At 48.0% G+C, this 25,790-nt stretch overlaps 1 protein-coding gene across 3 annotated transcripts in view; it reads left to right on the forward strand.

Annotated features, from left to right (window-relative positions):
• LOC124036341 (membrane-associated phosphatidylinositol transfer protein 2-like) overlaps positions 1-25,790 on the forward strand; it is a 102,531-nt gene that overhangs the window by 46,505 nt on the left and 30,236 nt on the right. For all 3 annotated transcript variants that reach the window (XM_046350795.1, XM_046350793.1, XM_046350794.1), the window contains exons 2-4: positions 8,117-8,333; positions 22,453-22,667; positions 24,032-24,153. In XM_046350795.1, coding sequence (XP_046206751.1) covers positions 8,256-8,333; positions 22,453-22,667; positions 24,032-24,153 — 415 coding nt within the window. In that variant the 5' untranslated portion in view covers positions 8,117-8,255. The remainder of the gene's footprint in view (positions 1-8,116; positions 8,334-22,452; positions 22,668-24,031; positions 24,154-25,790) is intronic.

The raw sequence follows: 25,790 nt of genomic DNA on the forward strand, positions 1-25,790 counted from the left end.
AAAAGCATCTTAAGGCTAAGTTCATCATTAGAACCTTTTGTAGGGGCGTCGTTAAATCTCCGAGCTGTTTCCCAAAAGCGGTGTTATTAACGCTGAACATGAAAACCCTCGTAATCTAACGTCTGCCTCCGATCACTCGTAGAACAGCTAAGTGTGTTGTTAGATGCTTTTTTTCCCCTCCCGTGTCACTTTATACACAGAAGATCTCCGCTAAACATAAAATCACATTGGTTTATCAGTCTCTCTGTGACCTCTGATAACTTCAGAACAAAGTGATTAGAGATACAACGTTGCCAATGTCTTTTCAATTGATAGAAACAAGCGACGTATAAAAATATGTTTCAAATGAAAGCCAAGATGAATGCGTTCAAATATAAGCAGTAGGCTTTAGGTCTATTTCAGTCCTACTGAAATACATGACATGTTCAATAAATGTAGTTATATTCTGCTACTTGTAGGCTACTGTCTGTAATTTCTCTCAATATATTTAATGTGTAGCCTAACGTGCCAAATTGGGGATTTAGTGCATTTTTATTGGGTAAGCATTAGAATAAGCCGGTAAGGTGGTAATATCTCTCTAGGAGCTGAAACGTCATCAGTTTTGCGAAATAATTATCATTTTAAATCAAGATTTGAATGAGAGCAACACTGCCTTTATTTTGATCCCATCGGTATCGATACATGCTCCAACGACGCCCTTATGACCATTCTCTCTACGTGGTGTTTTGGGAAAAGCATGTTACATCTTTGGCCGTTATAGGAAAGATGTATCTTTAAAACACTTGTAAGTTCCATTGCTATCGAGAAACCGGGCCCTGGACTGTAATGAAAGGATCATTATGCCTGCTTGTTGTATCTAGGGTGCATGAGTTGAATCAGCCCTGTCCTGTTAACTGCTGGTGTGTTGACTGACATTGGTTTTACCTCGTTATGATTTTGACTGCAAGAGTACTAGAAAATTGATTCTGAGAAAAAGAGTACTAGAAAAAGAGTTCTGAAAATTGATTTCACAATTTTTGTTTCTACATCAATGCTCCATATTACAAAAACTGCCGGGATTAGATCATGTTTTGGCACAGTGGCACCAGGCTTAAAAGAAAATAACACTCAGACTATATTTAGGTATTTGTTTCATTATTCCACTGTTGATACGGTCCCAAAATATTTAGCAGCAATCAAGTTTTCAGGATATATATATATATAGAACTTTCACAATACAGAAAGACACAGTATGGTACGTTTTGCCTAATTTGAAAATTCTATATCTTGAAAACTTGATTGCTGACATGCAAACATTTGGGACTGTTATCAACAGTGGACCAATGAAACTAATACCAAAAAAAAAATTTTTTTTCGTGGAATTTTCATTTTAAGGTCTTTGCAGACGGTAATATTCTAGCCGTCTTATGCCACGATTTTGCATAAGGGCCTTGTCCAAGGGCACATCGACAGAGCCTTGTCGGCTCGGGGATTCGAATCAGCAACTTTTCAGTTACTGGCCCAATGCTCTAACCCAGAACTGCCCAACCCTCTTCCTGGAGATCTACTGTCCTGTATGTTTTCAGTCCAACCCTAATTTAGCATATCTGATTCAGCTATTTACGGTCTTGTTGAGCAGGTAATTAGAAGAAACAGGTGGGTTAAATTAGGGTTGGACTGAAAACCCACAGGACGGTAGATCTCCAGGAAGAGGGTTGGGCAGCCCTGCTCTAACCGTTAGGCTTACCTGCCGCTGACACATGCTCAGATCAAATACACCGTTGCAGTTGACGCAGCCTACGTCAGCAGACAGCCTCTCAAGCCAATCGCAGAATGTGACGACAGAACGGAAGCATGTCATACAATCTGGCCAGGTTGACATCAAGATTTTAATTTTGTAACTCGTACAGTGTGATGTGATAATCGTAAAAGACTGAATCTGACATAGTCTGTAAAGACCTTAAGGGGGATTGAAAGGTGGTGTTCAGCTACTGGACTGTTAGCATGATGAGTGGTGGTTTGATTTCTATGCAATTACATTTACATTTAAGGGGCTTTATTGGTATGGGAAAGCTATGTTTCCATTGCCACAGCAAGTGAAATAGATAATAAACACTTAGTGAAATAAACAAACAAAAAATGTACAGTAAACATTACACTTACAAATGTTCCAAAATAAAGACATTTCAAATGTTATTATGTCTATATACAGTGTTGTAATGATAAAGTACAAAAGGGAAAATAAATAAACAGAAATATAGGTTGTATTTACAATGCTGTTTGTTTTTCACTGGTTGCCCTTTTCTTGTGGCAACAGGTCACAAATCTTGCTGCTGTAATTGCACACTGTGGTATTTCATCCAATAGATATGGGAATTTATCAAAAAATTGGATTTGTTTTCAAAGTCTACATTTGGCAGGAGGTTAGGAAGTGCAGCTTAGTTTCCACTTCATTTTGTGGGCAGTGTGCGCATACGAGAGCCAGGTCTGCCTTGGGCGGCTTTTCTCAATAGCAAAGCTATGCTCATGGAGTCTGTACATAGTCAAAGATTTCCTAAACTTTGGGTCAGTCACAGTGGTCAGGTTTTCTGCCACTGCGTACTCTCTGTTTAGGGCCAAATATATTTCTACAGTAATGTTGTTATCTCTTCTCCCCCCACTATGTTCCGCTCTGCTTTTGTGGATGTGTCGTACCATCTAGAGCAGGCTGCTGTGCATTGTGTGTAGAGTATAAAGAAATAGTGGAGGAGGAGAGAAGGAAGAGTTAAAATCCCACAGCTCAACTTCCCTCCCACACTATGAACCAGTGCTGCCTGCCTCTCAGTCAGACCTGTTAAGTCATCAAATCTATATCTAATCTAATTGTATTTGCTTCGTTAACCACAGGTGTAGACTGACAGTGAAATGCTTACTTGAGGGCCATTCCAAACAAAAATAATAACATGAGGAATAAATACACAATCAGTAACGATAATTTGGCTTCATACAGTATTCAGACCCTTTGACTTTTTCCACATTTTGTTATGTTACAGCCTTATTCTAAAATGGATTAAATCGTTTTTTTACTCATCAATCTACACACAATACCCCATAATGACAAAGCAAAAACAGAAATACCTTATTTACATAAGTATTCAGACCCTTTGTTATGAGACTTGAAATTGAGCTCAGGTGCATCCTTTTTCCATTGATCAATCAATCAAGTGTATTTATAAAGCCCTTTTACATCAGCCAATGTCACAAAGTACTATACAGAAACCCAGCCTAAAACCACAGAGCAAGCAATGCAGATGTAGAAGCATGGTGGCTAGGAAAAAACTCCCTAGAAAGGCAGGAACCTAGGAAGAAACCTAGAGAGGAACCAGGCTATGAGGGGTGGCCAGTCCTCTTCTGGCTGTGCCGGGTGGAGATTATAACAGTACATGGCCACTTGGCCAAACTGAACTATCGAGGGAGAAGGACCTTGGTCAGGGAGGTGACCAAGAACCCGATGGTCACGAGGGATAGATCTGTTACCAAAACAGAGCATTGAAGGACCCCAGAGTTCCCTCTTAAATGGAATAAGTTTGTGCCAAGGAGATGGGAGAAGGACCTTGGTCAGGGAGGTGACCAGAAAACAGATGAACAGAGCAGAAAAAGATGAACAGACAAAGAGAGATCCTTGATAAAACAACGACCCTAAGGACAACAACCCTAGGCACACAGCCAAGACAACGCAGGAGTGGCTTCGCGACAGGTGTTGGAATGTCCTTGAGTGGCCCAGCCAGAGCCCGGGCTTCAACCCTATCTAACATCTGTGGAGAGACCTGAAAATAGCTGTGCAGTGACACTCCCCATCCAACCTGACAGAGTTTGAGAGGATCTGCAGAAAAGAATGGGAGAAACACCCCAAATGCAGGTCTGCCAAGCTTGTAGCATCAAGTCTGTAATCGCTGCCAAAGGTGCTTCAGCAAAGTACTGAGTAAATGGTCTGAATAGAGGTCGACCGATTATGATTTTTCAACGCAGATACCGATTATTGGAGGATATAAAAAAAAAGGGCCGATACCGATTGATCGGCCGATTAAAAAAAATTATTTTATTTTTTTCATTTTTTTTGTATATATATATATATATATTTTGTTTTTGTTTTTGTATTTGTAATAATGACAATTACAATGATAGTGAATGAACACTTATTTTAACTTAATATAATACATCAATAAAATCAATTTAGCCTCATAAATAATGTAACATGTTCAATTTGGTTTAAATAATGCAAAAACAAAGTGTTGGAGAAGCAAGTAAAAGTGCAATATGTGCCATGTAAGTTCCTTGCTCAGAACATGAGAACAAATGAAAGCTGGTGGTTCCTTTCAACATGAGTCTTCAATATTCCCAGGTAAGAAGTTTTAGGTTGTAGTTATTATAGGACTATTTCTCTCTATACCATTTGTATTTAATATGCCTTTGACTATTGGATGTTCTTATAGGCACTTTAGTATTGCCAGTGTAACAGCATAGCTTCCGTCCCTCTCCTCGCTCCTACCTGGGCTCAAACCAGGAACACAACGACAACAGCCACCCTTGAAGCAGCGTTACCCATGCAGAGCAAGGGGAACAACTACTCCAAGTCTCAGAGCGAGTGACGTTTGAAACGCTATTAGCGCGCACCCTGCTAACTAGCTAGCCATTTCACATCACATCATTACACCAGCCTAATCTCGGGAGTTGATAGGTTTGAAGTCATAAACAGCAGAGCTGCTGGCAAAACACACAAAAGTGCTGTTTGAATGAATGCTTATGAGCCTGCTGGTGCCTACGATCGCTCAATCAGACTGCTCTGTCAAATCATAGACTTAAGTATAACATAGTAGCACACAGAAATGTGAGCCTTAGGTCATTAATATGGTCGAATCCGGAAGCTATCATCTCAAAAATAAGACGTTTATTATTTCAGTGAAATACGGAACAGTTCCGTACTTTATCTAACGGGTGGCATTCATCAGTCTAAATATTCCTGTTACATTGCACAACCTTCAATGTTATGTCATAATTACGTAAAATTCTGGCAAATTAGTTCGCAATGAGCCAGGCTGCCCAAACTGTTGCATTTACCCTGACTCTGTGTGCAATGAACGCAAGAGAAGTGACACAATTTCACCTGTTTAATATTGCCTGCTAACCTGGATTTCTTTTAGCTAAATATGCAGGTTTAAAAATATATACTTCTGTGTATTGATTTTAAGAAAGGCATTGGTGTTAATGTTTAGGTAAACGTTGGAGCAATGACAGTCCTTTTTCTCGAATGCGCACTGCATCGATTATAAACTAGTAATATCATCAACCATGTGTAGTTATAACTAGTGATTATGATTGATTAAGTTTAATGCTAGCTAGCAACTTACTTTGGCTTCTTACTGCATTCGCGTAACAGGCAGGCTCCTCGTGAGGCAGGTGGTTAGAGCGTTGGACTAGTTAACCGTAAAGTTGCAAGATTGAATCCCTGAGCTGACAAGGTAAAAATCAGTCGTTCTGCCCCTGAACAAGGCAGTTAACCCACCCACCGTTCCTAGGCCATCATTTAAAATAAGAATGTGTTCTTAACTGACTTGCCTTGTTAAATAAAGATTAAATAAAGGTGTAAAAAAAATTGCCGTCCAAAATGACCGATTTCCGATTATTCTGAAAACTTGAATTCGGCCCTAATTAATCGGCCATTCCGATTAATCGGTCGACCACTAGTCTGAATGTGATTTTTCAGTATTTGTTTTATACATTTGCGAAACTGTTTTTGTTTTGACATTATGGGGTAGTGTGTGTAGGTTGGTCAGGGAAAAATGTAATCAATATAAAATAGGTCTGTAATGTAACAAACTGTGGAAAAAGTAAAGTGGTGTGAAAACTTCCCGAATGCACTGTATACAGGGTAACAGAACCGGGTCGATGGGGTACAACGTGATTGAGGTAGATATGTACATATAGGTAGGGGTAAAGCGATTAGGCAACAGAATAGATAATAAACAGTAGCAACAGTGTATGTGATTAATCAAAAGAAGAAAGATAGTCCTGGTATCTATTTGGTGAACGTTTTAGTAGTGTTAAGGCCTTGGGGTAGAATGTGTTCAGGATCCTGTTGTTCCAGACTTGGTGCGTCGGTACCACTTCCCGTGAAATAGCAGATAGAACAGTCTATGACTTGGGTGGCTGGAGTCTGACAATTTTTAGGGCCTTAATTTTTACGGCCTTTCTCTGACCCCGTCTGGTATATACAGTGTCTTGCAAAAGTATTCGGCCCCCTTGAACTTTGCAACCTTTTGCCACATTTCAGGCTTCAAACATAAAGATATAAAACTGTATTTTTTTGTGAAGAATCAAAAACAAGTGGGACACAATCATGAAGTGGAACGACATTTATTGGATATTTCAAACTTTTTTAACAAATCAAAAACTTAAAAATTGGGCGTGCAAAATTATTCAGCCCCCTTAAGTTAATACTTTGTAGCGCCACCTTTTGCTGCGATTACAGCTGTAAGTCACTTGGGGTATGTCTCTATCAGTTTTGCACATCGAGAGACTGACATTTTTTCCCATTCCTCCTTGCAAAACAGCTCGAGCTCAGTGAGGTTGGATGGAGAGCATTTGTGAACAGCAGTTTTCAGTTCTTTCCACAGATTCTCGATTGGATTCAGGTCTGGACTTTGACTTGGCCATTCTAACACCTGGATATGTTTACTTTTGAACCATTCCATTGTAGATTTCGCTTTATGTTTTGGATCATTGTCTTGTTGGAAGACAAATCTCCGTCCCAGTCTCAGGTCTTTTGCAGACTCCATCAGGTTTTCTTCCAGAATGGTCCTGTATTTGGCTCCATCCATCTTCCCATCAATTTTAACCATCTTCGCAAAGTTCAAGGGGGCCGAATACTTTCGCAAGGCACTGTAGGTCCTGGATGGCAGGGAGCTTGTCCTCTCTACCTTCTGTAGCTCCTTGCAGTCGGATGCCTAGTAGTTGCCATACCAAGCGTTGAGAGAGCCAGTCAAGATGCTTTCAATGTTGCAACTGTATCACTTTTTGATGATCTGAGGGCTCATGCTTATAAGTCTGGTACCATTATATTATATGATTCTATAGTAAGAATAATATAATTGAACTTAGCTGAATAAAATAGAAAGGATATTTCCCCCATTCTGGAGCGAGTGCGTATATGAAGTGGCTATGTTGAGTGTAAAAGTGATCATTTGGTGATCCTTTAGTGATCACAGGTCCTATATGTTAGTTCTTATAGTTCTTGCTGTGTTTTGTAAACACATCTAAAATGCTTCTTATTGTGATTTCTGCTCGGCATCAGACTCATTCTGTGCATCAGTTGCACTTCTTCACTGGGATGAGAATTCAGGAACGGGAGTTCTATCAGAAGACAGCGCTGCCACTGATGTGGACCTTCTTTTCTCTGGTGCTGTTCTCAGTGTAGCCAGCCTATTGTTCTCAGGTAAAATGCAAGATTAACTTCAAGCAAAACATTAGGAAATGTAGCTGGCTACATTATTTCTATGATAGGCCTAAACGTTATGATGGCCATACATCGTTTTTTGCAAAAAATACCTTGCTTTTTGATTGTAAGCTCATTTACTTGTGTGGCTGCCAGCCAAATAGCATTGCACTTCTGTTTTCATCTGATGAAAATGACACAGTTTTATGCCAAATGTGTTGCACTATAGTTGCACCTCCCTAATCATTTTATTGAAGAAAACACTGTTGACTTTCAATATAAAATGCAACCCCTGTCAATACACAGCTGGACACACCTGCTCCTGCTTTCTCCTGTTGTGACTTTTACAAACAAACACGTGACTGGCTCAGCTGTGCTGGGGAACTAAGTAAGCTTCATAATGTAAAATAATGTGACAGGTGAAATAAGAACGGGATCTGCTTTATCCACGAATGTATTGCACAAGTTGACTGCAGATATTGACTTAACAAATTGCTACAAATATTTAATGGTATTGAAAAACTTAAAATAACATTTTGATGGTATTGAAAGAGCATCATGTGGCTATTTCCAAATACCCTGGTATACGGTATATACGGTATACCACACAAGCCTACTTTAACTGTTCAGCGATCTTACCATTTATGTCTCTCTTCTCATCCACAGGCACCATCGATGAGGACGCAGCAGTGAACTGACGAGTCACACATAGAAACCCCCCAGTCCCTCCCACCACCAGCCCCCCCTCCCCTCCCTCTGTCCCTCTCCCCTATTCCTGGCCCCTCTCCCCCACCCCAGACTCACCATGCTGATCAAGGAGTACCGGATCCCAATGCCAATGAGCGTGGACGAGTACCGCATCGCCCAGCTCTACATGATCCAGGTGAGGCCAACAGACACACGCTTCACGTGTAACTCCTGACCCCTCACCTGCAGGACAACACCTCCACCCCAGAGTTCAATAGAACACTCACTGGACAACAAATCTGTAGTGGAGTGGAGGGGGAGCTTTTGTAAAACAGGGGATTTTCTACCGCGATTGGTCATTAAAGTGCTCAATTATAAATTGATTGGTCATACAGCGTTTAATGTTGGGATACAGCCGGGTTTCCAAACTGGTGGCCCGTGCTGAAAAATGTTGTACCCCAAAGTTTTCTGAGCAAAACTAAATAAGCAATTGTAACGGCTGTTGTTGATGGAAGAAGAGGAGGACCAATGCGCAGGGTGGTAAGTGTCCATATTGATAATTTATTACCATGAACACAAAAACAAAAATAATGAACGAAACAAAACAGTGAATACACAAACACTCAACAGAAAATAATCACCCACAACAGGCTACTTAAGTATGGTTCTCAATCAGGGACAACGATTGAAAGCTGCCTCTGATTGAGAACCATACCAGGCCAAACACAGAAATCCCAAATCGTAGAAAAAAAGAACATAGACTGCCCACCCCAACTCACGCCCTGACCATACTAAAACAAAGACAAAACAAAGGAACTAAGGTCAGAGCCTGACAGTACCCTCCCCCCCCAAAGGTGCGGCCGCAAAACCTGAACCTATAGGGGAGGGTCTAGATGGGCGTCTGTCCGCGGTGGCGGCTCTGGCGCAGGACTTGGACCCTCGCCGCTGACCTCAGACTGGGGACCCTATTAACGGTTCCCGAATGGACGGGAGATTCCGGCAGCACCGGAGAGGCGGGAGATCCCGGCACCACGGACAGGCGGGAGATTCCGGCAGCACCGGACAGGCGGGAGACCCCGGCAGCTCCCGAGTGAGTGGCGAATCCGGCAGCACCGGAGTAACGGATGGCTCTGGCAGCTCCTGACTGACAGGTGGCTCTGGCAGCTCCTGGCTGACAGGCGGCTCTGGAAGCTCCTGACTGACAGGCGGCTCTGGCAGTTCCTGACTGACAGGCGGCTCTGGCAGCTCCTGACTGACAGGTGGCTCTGGCAGCTCCTGACTGACAGGTGGCTCTGGCAGCTCCTGACTGACAGGCGCCTCTGGCAGCTCCTGAACGACGGGCGACTCTGGCAGCTCCTGACCGATCGGCGGCTCTGGCAGCTCCTGACCGACGGGCGACTCTGGCAGCTCAGGACAGACGGGCGACTCTGGCAGCTCAGGACAGACGGGCGACTCTGGCAGCTCAGGACAGACGGGCGACTCTGGCAGCTCAGGAAAGACGGGCGACTCTGGCAGCTCAGGACAGACGGGCGACTCTGGCAGCTCAGGACAGACGGGAGCACCTGTAGGGAGGAGACGGAGAGACAGCCTGGTGCGGGTGGCTGCCACCGGAGGCCTGGTGTGTGGAGGAGGCACCGGATAGACCGGACCGTGGAGATACACTGGAGGTCTCGAGCACCGAGCCTGCACAACCCCACCTGGCTGGATGCTCCCCGTAGCCAGGCCAGTGTGGCGAGGTGGAATAGAACGCACTGGGCTGTGCTGGCGAACCGGGGACACCATGCGTAGGGCTGGTGCCATGTACCCCGGCCCGAGGAGATGCACTGGAGACCAGAACCGGCTTCATGGCACCTGGCTCGGTGCCGACTCTAGCCCGGCCGATACGAGGCGCTGCTATGTAACGCACCGGGCTATGCCTGCGCACCGGGGACACCGTGCGCCTCACGGCATAACACAGTGCCTGCCCGGTCCACCTCTCTCCACGGGAAGCACGGGGAGTTGGCTCAGGTCTCCTACCTGACTTAGACACACTCCCCGTGTGCCTCCCCCAATACATTTTTGGGGCTGCCTCTCGTCCCAGTTGCGCTGCCGTGCCAACTCCTCATAATGCCGCCTCTCGGCTTTCACTGCCTCCAGCTCTGCCTTGGGGTGGCGATATTCCCCAGCCTCTACCCAGGGTCCTTTGCCATCCAAGATCTCCTCCCAAGTCCAGGAGTCTTGAACCCTCTGCTCCTGGGTTCCACGCTGCTTGGTCCGGTTGTGGTGGGTGATTCTGTAACGGCTGTTGTTGATGGAAGAAGTGGAGGACCAATGCGCAGCGTGGTAAGTGACCATATTGATAATTTATTACCATGAACACAAAAACAAAAATAACGAGAACAAAACTGAACAGTCCTGTATGGTGAATACACAAAAACTCAACAGAAAATAATCACCCACAACTCAAGGGTGAAAACAGGCTACCTAAGTATGGTTCTCAATCAGGGACAACGATTGACAGCTGCCTCTGTTGAGAACCATACCAGGCCAAACACAGAAATCCCAAATCATAGAAAAAATAACAGACTGCCCACCCCGACTTCCGCCCTGACCATACTAAAACAAAGACAAAACAAAGGAACTAAGGTCAGAACGTGACAGTAATAACTTTTTGAGTGGTTTAATTTTCTTTGTTTGACGTAAAATACTGTAAAAACACCAGGAAATCAACTCTAAGTGATTTTCATTTAAGAAATCTGTTCCCAAGTATTCCCGCACATAATAGAGAGACACGTGATCGTATTCAAATGTAAGCAAGTTTTTAAAATATATTTTTTGTCAACAAATGATTTGTTATTTTGTTCCGGCCCCCGACCATCCACTCAAGATAAAGTTGTTCCGCGGTTGAATCTAGTTGATGATCCCTGGTATACAGGAACAATAGGAGCTGTGTACTGATGGATTATCTCTACTTTAACACTCTCAGGCTGGCTGATCCCTCCCTCCCTCCCTCAGCTGGGTGTGTCTTTTGTCCAGTGAGGGCACTCTGCTACTCTCTTACAGCAGGCAGAAACTGCTGTGACGTGAAAGCCGCCAGTCTAAAGCTGCTAGGAAGGACCATACTCCCCCCGGGAGGAATGTCTCTAATGGATTCATTTGTTCTGTTGTTTATTTATACCCCAGAAACATTTTGCTTGTGGGCACTAGGTAGGGATGATGAAGAAGCTGCTAACACAGGATATTGAGAATCTCAATCAACACTCCTCTGAATTCTCTTCTGTCTACTATTCAGGCTGATTTAACTGCAGCTGTCCCTACTTAGCTGCATTACATGTAGCCAGCCCAGCCCTCTTCCCCTGCCTACCACTGTACACTAAATACAGTTTGTACAGTTTGCATTATCCTCGGGTATACAGCACTGGCCACTAATCCGGTTGAGCTGCATTTCCCTCTAAATGGGTTTGAACATGGTCACGTGAACAGACATGCCCCAAGGCAGTCATAAAAGTTGTGTCCCTGCCTCTTTAGTGCTTTGTCAGTACTGTATTAGGGGTGTTGGGTACTGTATGGACTTGTACTAGCCCAGTGGTTCTTAACCTGGGTTCGATCGAACCCCAGGGGTTCGGTGAGTCAGTCTCAGGGGTTCGGCGGAGGTCAAGACAAACATCCGATTCATATGATTCATGATGACACGCTCCGCTTGGCCATCATTGGCTGCAGGTGATCAAGATACATCGCTTGGCCTATCTGTGCTGCAGGGAATTTGGTGCGCTCAGTTTGTGACTGTGGTGATGGTACGTCTTGTGATTTCTTTCTTAATATTTTTATCCCTTCATACTTACTATGTCGAGCAAAAAAAGAAAGTGGTCGGACGAATATGTACAATATGGATTTACATGTATAACCGAACGTGATAGGAGTCAGTGTCCTAACTGCATGATTTGCAATGCCAAGTTGAGCAATTCTAGTCTAGCACCGGCAAAACTAAGAGAACACTTCATTAAGCTGCATGGAGATGGAAAATACAAGAACACAACGCTCGCTGAATTCAAGGTGAAGAGAGCCAGATTCGATGAAAAGGCTACTCTGCCTGTTCTCGGCTTTGTACCCATCAACAAACCGATCCTCACAGCATCGTACGAAGTTGCTTACCTGATCGCAAAGCAGGGCAAACCACACACCATTGGTGAAACACTCATAAAACCAGCTGTGTTGAAGATGGCGAATATCATGCTGGGAAAAGAGGCAGAAGTTATCCCAAATTCCTCTTTCAAATGACACCATCAGCGACAGAATAGAGGACATGAGCAAAGACATCTTGGCTCAAGTAGTTGCAGATCTGATTTCAAGTCCGGCAAAATTCAGCCTTCAACTCGACGAGACCACAGAGGTTTCCAATCTATTCGTGCACTATGTGAAAGACGACGTGATAAAGGAAGAATTTTTATTTTGTAAGCCTCGTACAACAACAACTAAGGCAGCCGATGTGAAGAAACTTGTGGATGACTTCTTCAAAGACAACAGTCTTTCGTGGGATATGGTTTCTGCAGTCTGGTTTTGGTACGCTAGTGAAAGCCGATGCACCACACATCATTGTTACGCATTGTATTCTGCACAGGCATGCGTTGGCAACAAAAACCTTGCCTCCAAAACTGGCAGAAGTATTAAAAATTGTAGTGGAATGCGTGAACTATATGCGAACTAGTGCTCTGCGGCATCGCATCTTCAGTGAGCTGTGTAAAGAAATGGGCTCTGAATTTGAGGTACTTCTGTACCATTCTAACGTTAGGTGGTTATCCCGGGGACAGGTGCTGAATCGTGTTTTTGCCGTGCGTGTGGAATTGGCCCTGTTTTTGCAAGAGCACCAACATTGTCATGCAGATTGCTTCAAAAATTCTGAGTTCATTCTCATTTTAGCGTACATGGCCGATATCTTCGCAGCTCTCAATCATCTCAATCAAAAGATGCAGGGCGGTGGAGTCAACATCATCGAAGCGGAGGAAAACCTGAAGGCTTTTCAAAAAAAGCTACCGTTATGGAAACGACGAACAGAGAACAATAACTTCGCAAACTTTCCCCTGCTGGACGACTGTGTAAGTAAGATCGAAGATGTATCTGGAATCGGAGACATTTCTGTACCCGCTGAACTGAAGCAAGCAATTGCCACGCACTTAGATGAGCTTGCAAAGTCTCTCGACGGATACTTCCCTACAAGAGAGTCATATGCAGTGTAACAGTATAATTTTAAACCGTCCCCTCGCCCATACCCGGGCGCGAACCAGGGACCTTCTGCACACAACGACAACATTCACCCTCGAAGCATTGTTACCCATCGCTCCACAAGAGCAAGGGGAACTACTACTTCAAGGCATCAGAGCAAGTGATGTAACCGATGTAACCGATTGAAACGCTATTTAGCGCACACCGCTAACTAAGCTAGCCGTTTCACATCCGTTTCACCAGCATGGGTGAGACAGCCGTTCACGTTTAGTGTTGAGACAACAGATGTCAATGATGAATACCTCGATGAAATCATTGAAATTCAGCAGAGCCAGGTTCAACAGCAACTCTTCATATATACTGTAGCGACCCGCACAGACAGCTGTGTGTTATGTGTTAGGCTAGGAGGTGGTTGTGTTGTACTGACCAGTACCCGGTGTTCGCGGGGTCCAACCTGTCAATCAACCTGCTATCTGCCAATCACGGGAATGCCTGGAATGTTCTGATGCCGGGCATCCTGGTGGTTGGTGGAGTGGCGTGGAGGGGGGTTGGGCAGGGGGGGTGGAGCATTGGAAGTTAAGACCAGGTTCAGCTTTTGTTCTCTCTCTCTTACGTCTGGGCTTCACAAGAGAAGGTCACGATTGGCTTGTGTCATCTATTTGGCGTGTGCTACGGCCCAAACAGTAGCCTGTGTAAAGTTGGTGTAATAAACCGTCAATTCGTAAACTCAAGCCTCTGTCTGGACAATTGTTCCTTTATGATCTAGTCGGGTCATTACATTGGTGTCAGAAGTAAAAACGTTGATACAAGTTAGCCAGCTAGCTAGCTGACTTATGTGGCTAGCTACCGTAGGTGAGAACGGGGATGGAAAATGCTTCGAGGGAATCCGAAAGTGAAGGTGGAGGTAGGGGACGATTATGGCCAAGGAGCTGCATGTGAATGGACGTCGGGGCTCTGTCTGAGGAGATCGCCAGGGCGTCGGAGCGCAGAGGCCGCTTGAGGGAGGACGTTAGAGCGATGGCGGCTGAAGCGGGCATGAGTGCTTCGTCGAATGTATTTCGCGCGGATTCTGGTGGGCGGACCGAAGTGGTGACGTCGACGCGGCGTGATGAGGAATCTGGGGCTCAGGATGTAAACAAACATGGCGGCGCCCAGTTCCCGGCTGCGTCCGTATCTGTTAAGACCCGAAGTATTCCGGTAAGGCGGATTGGGAAGCTTTTCATGCTCAGTTTGAACTGTTAGCTCATTTTAGGGGTGGTCGGATGAAGAAAGGGCACTGCAGTTGGCTTTATGCCTCACGGATGAAGCTCTGGCCTGTTTGATATTGATTAGCCCTGAGGACAGGCATGATTATGGGGCTTTAGTGGGAGCACTGAGGAGGCGCTATGGACAGTGTGTACAGCCCGGGCTACTGCGCTCCGAACTGAGTAATAGACGCAGGCAGCCTGGAGAGCCTCTACGGGTGCTAGCTAATGACATTGAGAGCCTCTCTCGGCGGGCATATGCTCACATGCCCCTCTCCGTGCAGAGCGAGCTAGCACGGGACCAGTTCATACAGGCGCTCTCTCCTACGGAGCTGCGCATACAGACCCAGCTGGCTCATCCTGAGTCATTGCAGACAGCCTTGGAGATGGCTTTGGAGAGGGAGCTGGTGTGGGCTGGGGCTTCAGCTGGGGCTTTGGTGGGGGTGCAGGGAGACACACCCTCTGTGCGAGCTGGGGGCAGAGCAGTCCGGAGCCGGAAAAGCCTGCTTGGGTGGCCGAAATGACAAAACTCATTCGTGCTGTGTCGCTACAGGCGGAACGAAACACACGCCCTGGTCCCAGGGTCTGCTGGGGTTGTGGCCAGCCAGGCCATCTGCGCCGAGTTTGCCCCATGTCCCCCAGAGCTCAGGGAAACGGCTCGGGGTCCGCATAGACCGGGTAGTGCGGACCCCTGGCTTTCTATCCCAACCACCATCATCTTCTGGAGGAGCCCACCGGCACAGACGGGGGAAGCAAGGCTCCACTTCCCCAGAAGCAGACGAGGGCAAGCGGATGGAGCCTGTTGTTGTGGTGGGCCGGACCTGTGTTGGGGACTTTTGTCATGTCCCTGTCACTGTGGAGGGGGTGCCCTGCTCCGCCCTGGTGGACACTGGTTCCACAGTAACCCTGGTGAGGCCAGATATTGTGCCAGGTTGGACTCAGTGTGAGCCTACAACTGTGCAGCTCCGCACAGTCACAGGTGAGCTGGCACCCATGAAAGGGAAGGGAATAATGACTCTGACAGTAGGGGGCAGGACTGTGCGTCATCCTGTGTGGGTGGCGGCTGTGCAGGACCCTTGTATCCTGGGGTTGGACTTTCTTAGGAGCACAGGCTGCCAGTTAGACCTAAATAGGGGCACACTGAGCTTCCAGGGAGGGACGGAAGTCACCATGGCCCCCCTAATGTCACATTCACTCAACCCAACAAACCCTTTACTCCAACAGTTAAAGCAGCAGAGACTCATGGCTGCGCCCCCTCCCCCACAGCTGTGTGTGACTTTTCCCCAGTCCCCCTGTCACCTACAGCGGTGTGTTACATTCCCCCAGCTACCTCCATGACACAGCCCTCTGTGAGCCCGGGTCGCATCCCCCCAGCCCAGCTACCCCAGATGGGAGAGGAGAGGACACTGTCTGCAGTGAGGGAGATATGGGGGAGGAACTGTGTTGGTCTTGACCCTGAGCAGCAGGAACGGTTGTGGCAGTTGCTGTTTGAATTCAGAGACAGCTTTGCGTTGAGTGAGGAAGAGGTGGGTCAGACTCATCTGGTGCAGCATGAGATCGACACAGGTGATGCTCGACCCATCAAGATGCGTCCCCGCCGTATCCCGCTGGCACGCCAGGAGGCGGCAGACAAGGCTGTGTTGGAGATGCAGCGGGCAGACTTCATTGAGCCCTCAGACAGCCCCTGGGCGGCGCCAGTCGTCATGGTTCCGAAGAAGGGGGCAAGCTGAGGTTCTGTGCGGACTACAGGCGGCTGAATGAGGTAACCAGGAAGGACTCATACCCCATACCACGTATCGATGAGTCGCTGGACCTGGTTAGGGGTCCTCCTGGTTCTCCTCACTAGACCTCCGCAGTGGCTACTGGCAGGTGCCCCTCTCCCCAGAGGCCAGAGCCAAAACTGCGTTCTCCACTAACAGAGGACACTGGCAGTTCAAGGTCCTGTGCTTTGGCCTGTGCAACGCTCCAGCTACTTTTGAGCGTTTGATGGACAGGGTGCTGGATGGCATCCCCGACAGCAGTGTCTGGTATACCTCGATGACATCCTGGCCCATGGCAGCTCCTTCCAGTCAGCCCTGGGGGCACTACGGCGTGTGCTGGAGAGGGTGGCTGCCGCAGGTCTGAAGCTCCACCCCGAGAAGTGCCACTTCATGAGGAGAGAGGTGTCCTTCTTGGGCCACCGAGTGGGGAAGGAGGGGATCAGCACCATGGAGGACAAGGTAGGGGCTGTCAGAGACTGGCCCACCCCCACCGACCAGCGTCAGCTGAAGAGCTTCCTGGGCCTGGCCTCGTACTACAGGAGGTTTGTACGGGGCTTCTCAAGCGTTGCTGCTCCACTGAACCGCCTGCTGCCGAAGGACAAGGCTTTCACTTGGACAGTGGAGTGTGAGGAGGCGTTCAACACCCTCAAACGTGCACTGATCGAGGCCCCCGTGCTCGCCCCCCCTGACCTCACCTTGCCCTTTATCCTGGACACAGACGCGAGCAATGTGGGCATGGGTGGGGTGCTGGCCCAGGTGGGGCCAGAGGGGGAGAGAGTGGTGGCGTACTTCAGCAAAACATTTGACAAACATGAGCGCCGCTACTGTGTCACCCGGCGGGAGCTCTTGGCTGTTGTGGCTTCCGTCAAACACTTCAAGTACTACCTGGGTGGTCTGCCCTTTACTGTAAGGACTGACCACTCTGCTCTCCAGTGGCTCATGTCTTTCAGAGAGCCAGAGGGGCAGGTGGCACGCTGGTTGGAGGAGCTTCAGCCGTATGACTTCACGGTGGTGCACAGGGCAGGGGCACGCCACTCCAACGCCGACGCCATGTCCCGTCGGCCCTGTACTGCAGACGGCTGCCGCCACTGTGAACGGAGAGAGGGACGGGAGAGAGAGCTGCGGGCAGAGGAGGGTGTCTGTGCCACAGTGTGTCGGGCGAGCGGGCCTGTCTGCTGTGAGCTGCAGACTGTCGACGTGGCTGAATGGCGGCAGCAGCAGGGACGGGACACAGACCTACAGCCAGTGCTACAGTGGGTAGAGGCGCAGGTGAGGCCACCATGGGAAGAGGTGACAGCGCTCTCACTCGCGACCAAAGGGTTGTGGTCGAAGTTTGAGAGACTGCGGCTGGCTGATGGCGTGCTACAGCGGGCATGGAAGGAGTCAGCTACGGGAGAGGAGAGGTGGCAGGTGGTGGTCCCAAAAGCATTGCGGGAGGCTGTGCTCCAGAGTACATGGGGGTGGGGACTGGACACTTTGGGGTCACAAAAACACTGCGCCGTCTCCGTCAGGGCTTCTACTGGGGGCAGCACAAGAGGGATGTGGAGGACTTTTGTCGCCGCTGTGACAACTGCACAGCGAGAAAGGGCCCCCAGGCCGCTCTCATGCTCAGCTACAACAGTTCCCAGTGGGGGCTCCCATGGAGAGGGTGGGAGTGGATGTAGTTGGGCCGTTCCCCACCACAGACAGTGGAAACCGCTGGGTGCTCACGGCCATGGACTATTTCACAAAATGGCCCGAGGCCTATGCTCTGCCTGACCAGGAGGCAGAGACCATCGTCGACGCCCTGACAGCGGGGATGTTCAGCAGGTTTGGAGCTGCAGAGTCCATCCACAGCGACCAAGGCAGAAACTTTGAGTCCCGTGTGTTCACCATGTGTGAGAGGCTGGGTATGCACAAGACCCGCACTACTCCTCTCCATCCTCAAAGTGATGGCCTTGTGGAGCGCTTCAACAAAACGCTTGGGCAGCAGCTGGCCATCGTCTCTTCCAAACACCAGCGTGACTGGGACAAGCACCTGCCTATGGTCCTCATGGCATGCCGCTCCGCTGTCCAAGACTCCACTTCCTGCACGCCTGCCCTCCTCATGCTGGGGAGAGAGATCCGCACCCCTGCGGAGATGGCGTTTGGTCGGCCCCTGGATAGCCCTCATGTTCCTCCGGGGCCGGAGTATGCCCGGAGACTCCAGGACCGCCTGGAGACAGCCCACACCTTCGCCAGAGAGCAGCTGGTGAATGCAGGTGTGAGGCAGAAAAGGAACTATGACGTGCACACCCAGGGAAGGCACTTTGTGGCTGGGGAGCTGGTCTGGGTCTACAGCCCCCTAAGGAAAAAAGGCAGATGCCCCAAGTTGGACAGTCACTGGGTGGGACCCTGCAGTGTCCTGGAGAGGGTAGGGGAGGTTGTGTACCGGGTGCAGCTTCCTCCCAGGGGGAGAAAGGTGGCACTGCACCGGGACAGGTTAGCCCCATACAGAGGGGCCTCTTCTCCCCAAACCCCAGGAACCCCCACAATTCCCCTCTCTGGCAATGACATTCTCCAGGCACCCACCCTCAGGTGCCGCAGACAAGGCTCCAGACAGCCCACTCCCCCTGTCTCCCCCCCTGTGTCACCGCGTGGTTCCCCAGAGCCATGGACTGTATTACCCGTTCCCGCTTCCTTGTCACCCATATCCCTGCCTTCATCCCCTGGGTCCCAGAGGGGCACTCTGCGACCATCACGACCACGCAGGCAAAGGAGACCTCCGGGTCGCTTCAGAGACTTTGTTTGTTCCCTCGGGGACGAGGGACTTTGTGGTGGGGGGGCTGTGTAGCGACCCGCACAGACAGCTGTGTGTTATGTGTTAGGCTAGGAGGTGGTTGTGTTGTACTGACCAGTACCCGGTGTTCGCGGGGTCCAACCTGTCAATCAACCTGCTATCTGCCAATCACGGGAATGCCTGGAATGTTCTGATGCCGGGCATCCTGGTGGTTGGTGGAGTGGCGTGGAGGGGGGTTGGGCAGGGGGGTGGAGCATTGGAAGTTAAGACCAGGTTCAGCTTTTGTACTAGCCTGTTTTAATATAACTGGATCAGAGGAAGGGCTTTGACACTAGAAGGAAGAGGGGCTGATCAGTAATTTCCACAATTGGGGTTGAGCTCCAGAGTCATTGATTCTGGCCCAGTTCCATAGGTACTTGTGAAACTCAGCAAAGTGAACAGATGGAGAATCCAGAAGGATAGAGTGTTTACAAGCAAGCTGAGGCAGGCAAGGGAGGAAGGATGGTGTTAAATTAGTGACCCATAGTTACTTTCCCCTTTTCCACCTTTTCAGGTCACACAGCAAAATATTTAGGGGCATATACGAGTAAAATGGTCACACGAGAGAGAGAGAGAGAGAGAGAGAGAGAGAGAGAGAGAGAGAGAGAGAGAGAGAGAGAGAGAGAGAGAGAGAGAGAGAGAGAGAGAGAGAGAGAGAGAGAGAGAGAGAGAGAGAGAGAGAGAGAGAGAGAGAGAGAGAGAGAGAGAGAGAGAGAGAGAGAGAGAGAGAGAGAGAGAGAGAGAGAGAGAGAGAGAGAGAGAGAGAGAGAGAGAGAGAGAGAGAGAGAGAGAGAGAGAGAGAGAGAGAGAGAGAGCCCTGTCTTGTCTTCATCCCTGCACTGCATGTTACCAGGGCAACCCCAGGCAGAATTCCTGATTTATCCCCAGTGTAACAATGGTGGCTCAAGCTTGGACCTGTCAGCGTATGACCTTTGCTTCAAGAAATCATGAGGAGAGAGGCCAGGAATACTGGGAAAAATGGGTTTTGTACTTCCAATTGATCTAATTCAGAGATGCTGAATGTATGATGTGTGCTGTACCTGCCATAACTTTTTTGTTGTTCTTTAACTTTATTTGTATTATCTTTGTGTTCTTCAATAAAAATATTGAAAAAGAAAAATACCCAGAACCTCTCAGTACAATGAAGAGCTTCTCTGTCTGTATGACTGTCTTCACTCCAGCAGGCCAGACTCCTCCTGACTCCATGTTCCACACGGCTGTCTCTTGTTTACCTTTAAACCTTATCACTCTGCCTCCTAAATTGATAGTTAATTGTGAATGCATTATCACAACTGTGATTTGCAAAGATATCACAAACGCAGGGTGTCAGGTAAATTAAGTGGGCACTTTCTCTCTCACTCTCTCCCTCCCCTTCCAGCATTTATTCACCACCCACCATTTTGTTCTTCCAGTTTCCCTGATCGGATGACATGAGGGTTATGCAAGTCAATACAGCCAGCCAGGTAGTTATGAGGAAGCTGAACAGATAGATTACAGACAGACTGTCCTCTATATTTAGTCCTTCCTGAATAACTTAATGTAATGTAGCTTCCTTTCTGAATGTAATTTACCCATTAGTAACCATACCTCTCTCGGTTAGTTTCGGTTTAACTCCTGGAAACATGTCAAACCAATGAGGAAAGAGAAATAAATAGCAATGAAATATCCCTGCCTGCATTCCCTTCCTCTTCACCTTGTTATTCAGTTCAGTTTTGTTTGGAGACCCTTTATGGTTTGCACACAGATCAAAGCAAAACATTAGGCCTATTCCCAAAGGGGAGGGCTGAGCCGTGGCCTGGGATTTTTAATCTTCCTGATGGTTTCTTGTGGGCTGCAGAGCACCAAGAGCCAGCCTCTGGCAGGAGGTTAGATTTGATACTGGCCAGTGGCACCCAGGCTTGCAGGCCACAGGCACCTGTCAGCAGGATAATGAAGTGCCTTGCATGTGTGTGGGTGTGCGTTTCTGTGTGTGGGTGTGTACAAACTACAGCATGTTTGTGTAAGCATCTGGCTGTGTCTAGATATGTGTGTGCGTGTGTGTGGCTATGCGCACAGGCCTATACTGTATGTGTTGCAGAGTGTTTTTGAGCATCTGCTTGTGTTTGTGTGTATCTTTGTGTGTGTGTATTGTGTGCTTCTGCAGTCAGTCAGGAGGACTGTGCTGTGTCTGAAGAGCTTTGTCCGGCTGTTGAGAGCAGGGTAGGTGGCTAATGAACAACCTGTCAAAGGTAATGGGGGCTAGTGGGGTGGATGCCTCGCTGCACACATCTCATCTCCCCACTACCCCACTGATTCACTGCCTGCTGTCCTGTTGTCCCTCTCCCTCCTGTTGTCCCTCTCCCTCCTGTTGTCCCTCTCCCTCCTAGAGCATTATGTAAAAGCCGGGAGTAGCTAAGATATTACATGCACATGTAGTATTGACTCGCTGATATTATCTCAGACTGTCTGGGAACGTCATACTGTAGTCCTTGCCCTTACCCTCACGTTTTCACCATCCTCAGCACTTGGACTCTGTTCCCTAGTGTGCCTTTAGCACGCCTGTTTCCCTTGTTTCTACATCAGCAGGAAGCCTCTCCCTGGTGGCTCCCACTGCGTGATGTTTGAAAAGTAATGTCCTTCCAGCCCCCTACCCTCCCCCATTACTGTGGTGTACCTGGAATGTAAATATGGGAAAGGTGTGTTTGACTGAGCTGGATCGGCAGCTCTCCTGACTTAGCAGTGTAGGTCAACAGCATATCTTGGTGATTCACCTATTCTGTTGAAGCTAAATGACAACATCCTCTGTGTGTAAATCCATAAAAATAACATTTTTTTTTTAAATAAAATGTTATTTGTCACATTCGCCGACAGTAGACCTTACAGTGAAATGCTTACTTACAAGCCCTTAACCAACAATGCAGTTTTAAGAAAAATAAGTGTTAAAAAAGTATTTACTAAAATTAACATAAGTAAAAAAAATAGACAAACAAATGATAAAAAAGCAACAATAAAATAACAGTAACAAGGCTATATACAGTGAGTATCGGTACAATGTGCTGGGGCACAGGTTAGTTGAGGTAATTGAGATAATATATACATGTAGGTAAAGTGACTATGCACAGATAATAAACAGATAATAAGAGTAGCAGCAGCATAAAAATGGGGGTGTGTGGGGGGTCAGTGCAGATAATCCAGGTAGCCATTTTCTTGACGTGTTTTTGTCTTCACATGAGGGTGCTTCACCTGACCTCCCTTGTTTAACCTCATTTCAGTCCTCAGTTGACCTTTGACCTATGCTTCCTCACCTAACCCATAACTGTATTGTGATCTGAACAGAAAAAGAGTCGGGATGAGACCTGTGGCGAGGGCAGCGGAGTGGAGATCTTGGAGAACAAGCCGTATGAGAACGGCCCAGGGGGAGTCGGCCAGTACACCCACAAGGTTTACCACATCGGCATGCACATCCCCAGCTGGTTCCGCTCCATCCTGCCCAAGGCAGCACTCCGGGTAGAGGAGGAGTCCTGGAACGCCTACCCCTACACCCGCACAAGGTGTGAGACTATTGCCCCCTTCAGGAGTACCACCCTTACACCCCCCCCCCACATACAGGAGTACCACCCTTACACACATACTTACCACACCCCACACACACACACACACACACACACACACACACACACACACACACACACACACACACACACACACACACACACACACACACACACACACACACACAGGAGAACCACCCTTACACCCCCCACACACAGGAGAACCACCCTTGCACCCCCCCCCACATACAGGAGTACCACCCTTACACCCCTCTCACACAGGAGAACCACCTTTACACCCCCCCACACACAGGAGAACCATCCTTACACCCCCCACCCCACACACACTGGAGAACCACCCTAACACCCCCCTCCCACACACACACACACAGGAGAACCCCCCCACACACAGGAGAACCACCTTTACACCCCCCACACACAGAAGTACCACCCTTATACAGCAGCCCCTACAGTACAGTTGGTGAGACTGTTTACCCTAAGCCTATACCCATGCCCATAGTTTGAGCTGTCTGATGGGTTGTTCTCAACATCAAACCTTATCCCAAATGGAGTGATTGTTTATTCAATCTGCCCCTTCAGGAAAATACTTAGCCAAGCAAAGCTAAAAGATTCCAGAGCAGTTATCAGAACACTGCAGAGCGTGCCAACCAAAACATGGGCAGTCTTCCAGCCAGTAGCTCTGCTAGCCAGCCTATCGTTCAGAATTGATGATGCCCTAGACTTAGGGTGCGTTTGTTTGTCTGTCTGTTTGGGGCCTGGGCAGAACTGCAGGTGTGAGGCTGCTGAAATGAGAAGCGCCCCTTGAAAACACTGTCAAGGTATTGATAGACTGGAGCCGTCTGCTGACAGCTTCATCAAAGCAGTGACAGCTCAGCTGCAGACAACAGATGGGCTAACAGCTCTCCACCTCGCCTGGAGCCAGAGACAGAGAGTGAGGGTGAGAAAGAGCTAGAGTGACAGACCGAAACAAAGACGAACAGTAGTTAGCTCTTGCCAGGTAGACATTTTTTAGACTTTCCCATCATTTAGCCTAGAACCTACTCAATAACAGAGACATCGGCAGGTAGCATAGGGGTTAAGAGCATTGGGCCAGTAAGTGAAAGGTCGACTGGTTCAAATCCCATAGACGACGAGGTGAAAAATCTATCTGTGCTCTTGAGCAAGGCACTTAACCCAAATTGCTCCTGTAAGTTGCTCTGGATAAGAGCGTCTGCTAAATTACTAAAATGTAATGTTTCCACCATACACAAAGTATTTTGCTGTGGGGATATACTGTGTCCAGGTCAACATATTGTGCTTATTTATTACTGACACCTCTCAGCTTGCTCTCCTCTTTCCTCCAGATATACATGTCCCTTCGTTGAGAAGTTCTCCATTGACATTGAGACGTACTACAAGCCAGACACAGGACACCAGCCAGATGTCTTCAACATGTCCCCAGCCGAGAAGAGGCTAAGGACTCTAGGTAAGGTGGTGCCAGTATGGGACAAATAGTGGAATATCAGAAGGACAATAGAGCCTCAGACCACAGTGCCCAAGCAGCACTGTTAGTTGATGGTGATGATTTCTCCTCACTATGGACAACTTTCAACTACCTGCAGCAGTAAAGTCAAAATGACAGGTCTAGGTTAGTGGTCTTGTTTGAATAGCCATGGTTATTGTTAAGGGCTTCCTGATGCATGACCTACGGCAGGGTTTGAGTGAAGCTCCTGGGTTCACACAGCAGCCAGTAGAGTAGAGGCCCACTGGTGGCCGTTTGCCTCCACTGCAACTGTTTTTTTCTGCATTTTGTTGTGTGACAGTCTACATTTAAATTGGATTCAATTTTGATTTTGTGTTACTGGTGTAAACAAAATACCCCATAATGTCAAAGTTGAATAAGGTTATTTTATTTTTACAAATTAATTTAAAAAATTAAGCTGAGATGTCTTCTCAAGTATTCAAGCCCTTCGTTATCACAAGCCTAGTTAGTTCAGGATTCTAACATGTATTGACTCAGGGGACTGAATACTTATGTAATCAAGATGTATTAGTGTTTTATATAAGAAGCAGTGCAGCTTGGTTGGGTTGTGTTTCAGAGGATGCACGGCTCTCGACCTTCGCCTCTCCGGAGTCCGTACGGGAGTTGCAGCAATGAGACAAGACTGTAACCACCAATTGGATACCACGAAATTGGGAGAAAAAGGGGTAATAGAAGAAAAAAAAGAACTACTGAATTTATTTAAGCACCATCGATCAAAGCTGGACGAAATCCAAATGCTGTTGTACTGAAAATATATCTTCATAAATAAAAAGGCACAGGGCAAACCCAAAGTGCAAAAATATAAAGTACTCAGGAAATAGTCGGAGAGATTCCTCTCAGGAAAACGGGTAACATTTACAATGACTGACAAAGACAAATGGCAGAGGGAGTATATATACAGTGACAGATTGGGGATTGGAACCAGGTGTGTGTAATGATGACGAGACAAGTCCGGGGTTGATGAGTGAAGGGCGATTGCCATCAGTATGTTCGGCAGCAGCTAGAAGGCCGGTGATGCCAAATGCCTGAGCTGGATAGGAGGGGGAGCCAAAGCGAAGGCTGAAGAGGCGCTGCTCCAGCCGCCGGGGCTCCGCCAACCTTCGGTATGACCCCGGAGACGTGGTGCAGGTCGGTTGGGACGACGCCTGTGGAAGTCCCTGATGAGAGAACGATCCAAGGCGTCCTGCACCGGAACCCAGCACCGCTCTTCGGGACCGTACCCCTCCCAGTCAACCAGGTACTGGAGAAGCCCCCCATGACTCTGTGAGTCCAACAAGCTGCGGACGGAGTATGCCGGGGCCCCCTCGACGTCCAAAGGAGGGGGTGGTGTGTTGTGGGGTCCAGCACTAGCCAAGGGACCAGCTGCCACCGGCCTGAGGAGAGTTCTATGAAATGAGGGTGAGATACTGTAATTTAGTCGGGGAGATTTAATCTGTACGTCACTGCTTTGACTCCTCAGGACTTTGAACAGCCTCACAAACCATGGGCTCAGCTTTCGGCAGGGCAGGCGGAGGGGCAGGTCCTTTGTAGAAAGTCAGACCCTGTCACCGGGGTGAAAGACCGTGGCCCCACTGCGGTCA

The sequence above is a fragment of the Oncorhynchus gorbuscha genome, linkage group LG05 (assembly GCF_021184085.1).
Source record: "Oncorhynchus gorbuscha isolate QuinsamMale2020 ecotype Even-year linkage group LG05, OgorEven_v1.0, whole genome shotgun sequence".
Taxonomy (NCBI): domain Eukaryota; kingdom Metazoa; phylum Chordata; class Actinopteri; order Salmoniformes; family Salmonidae; genus Oncorhynchus; species Oncorhynchus gorbuscha.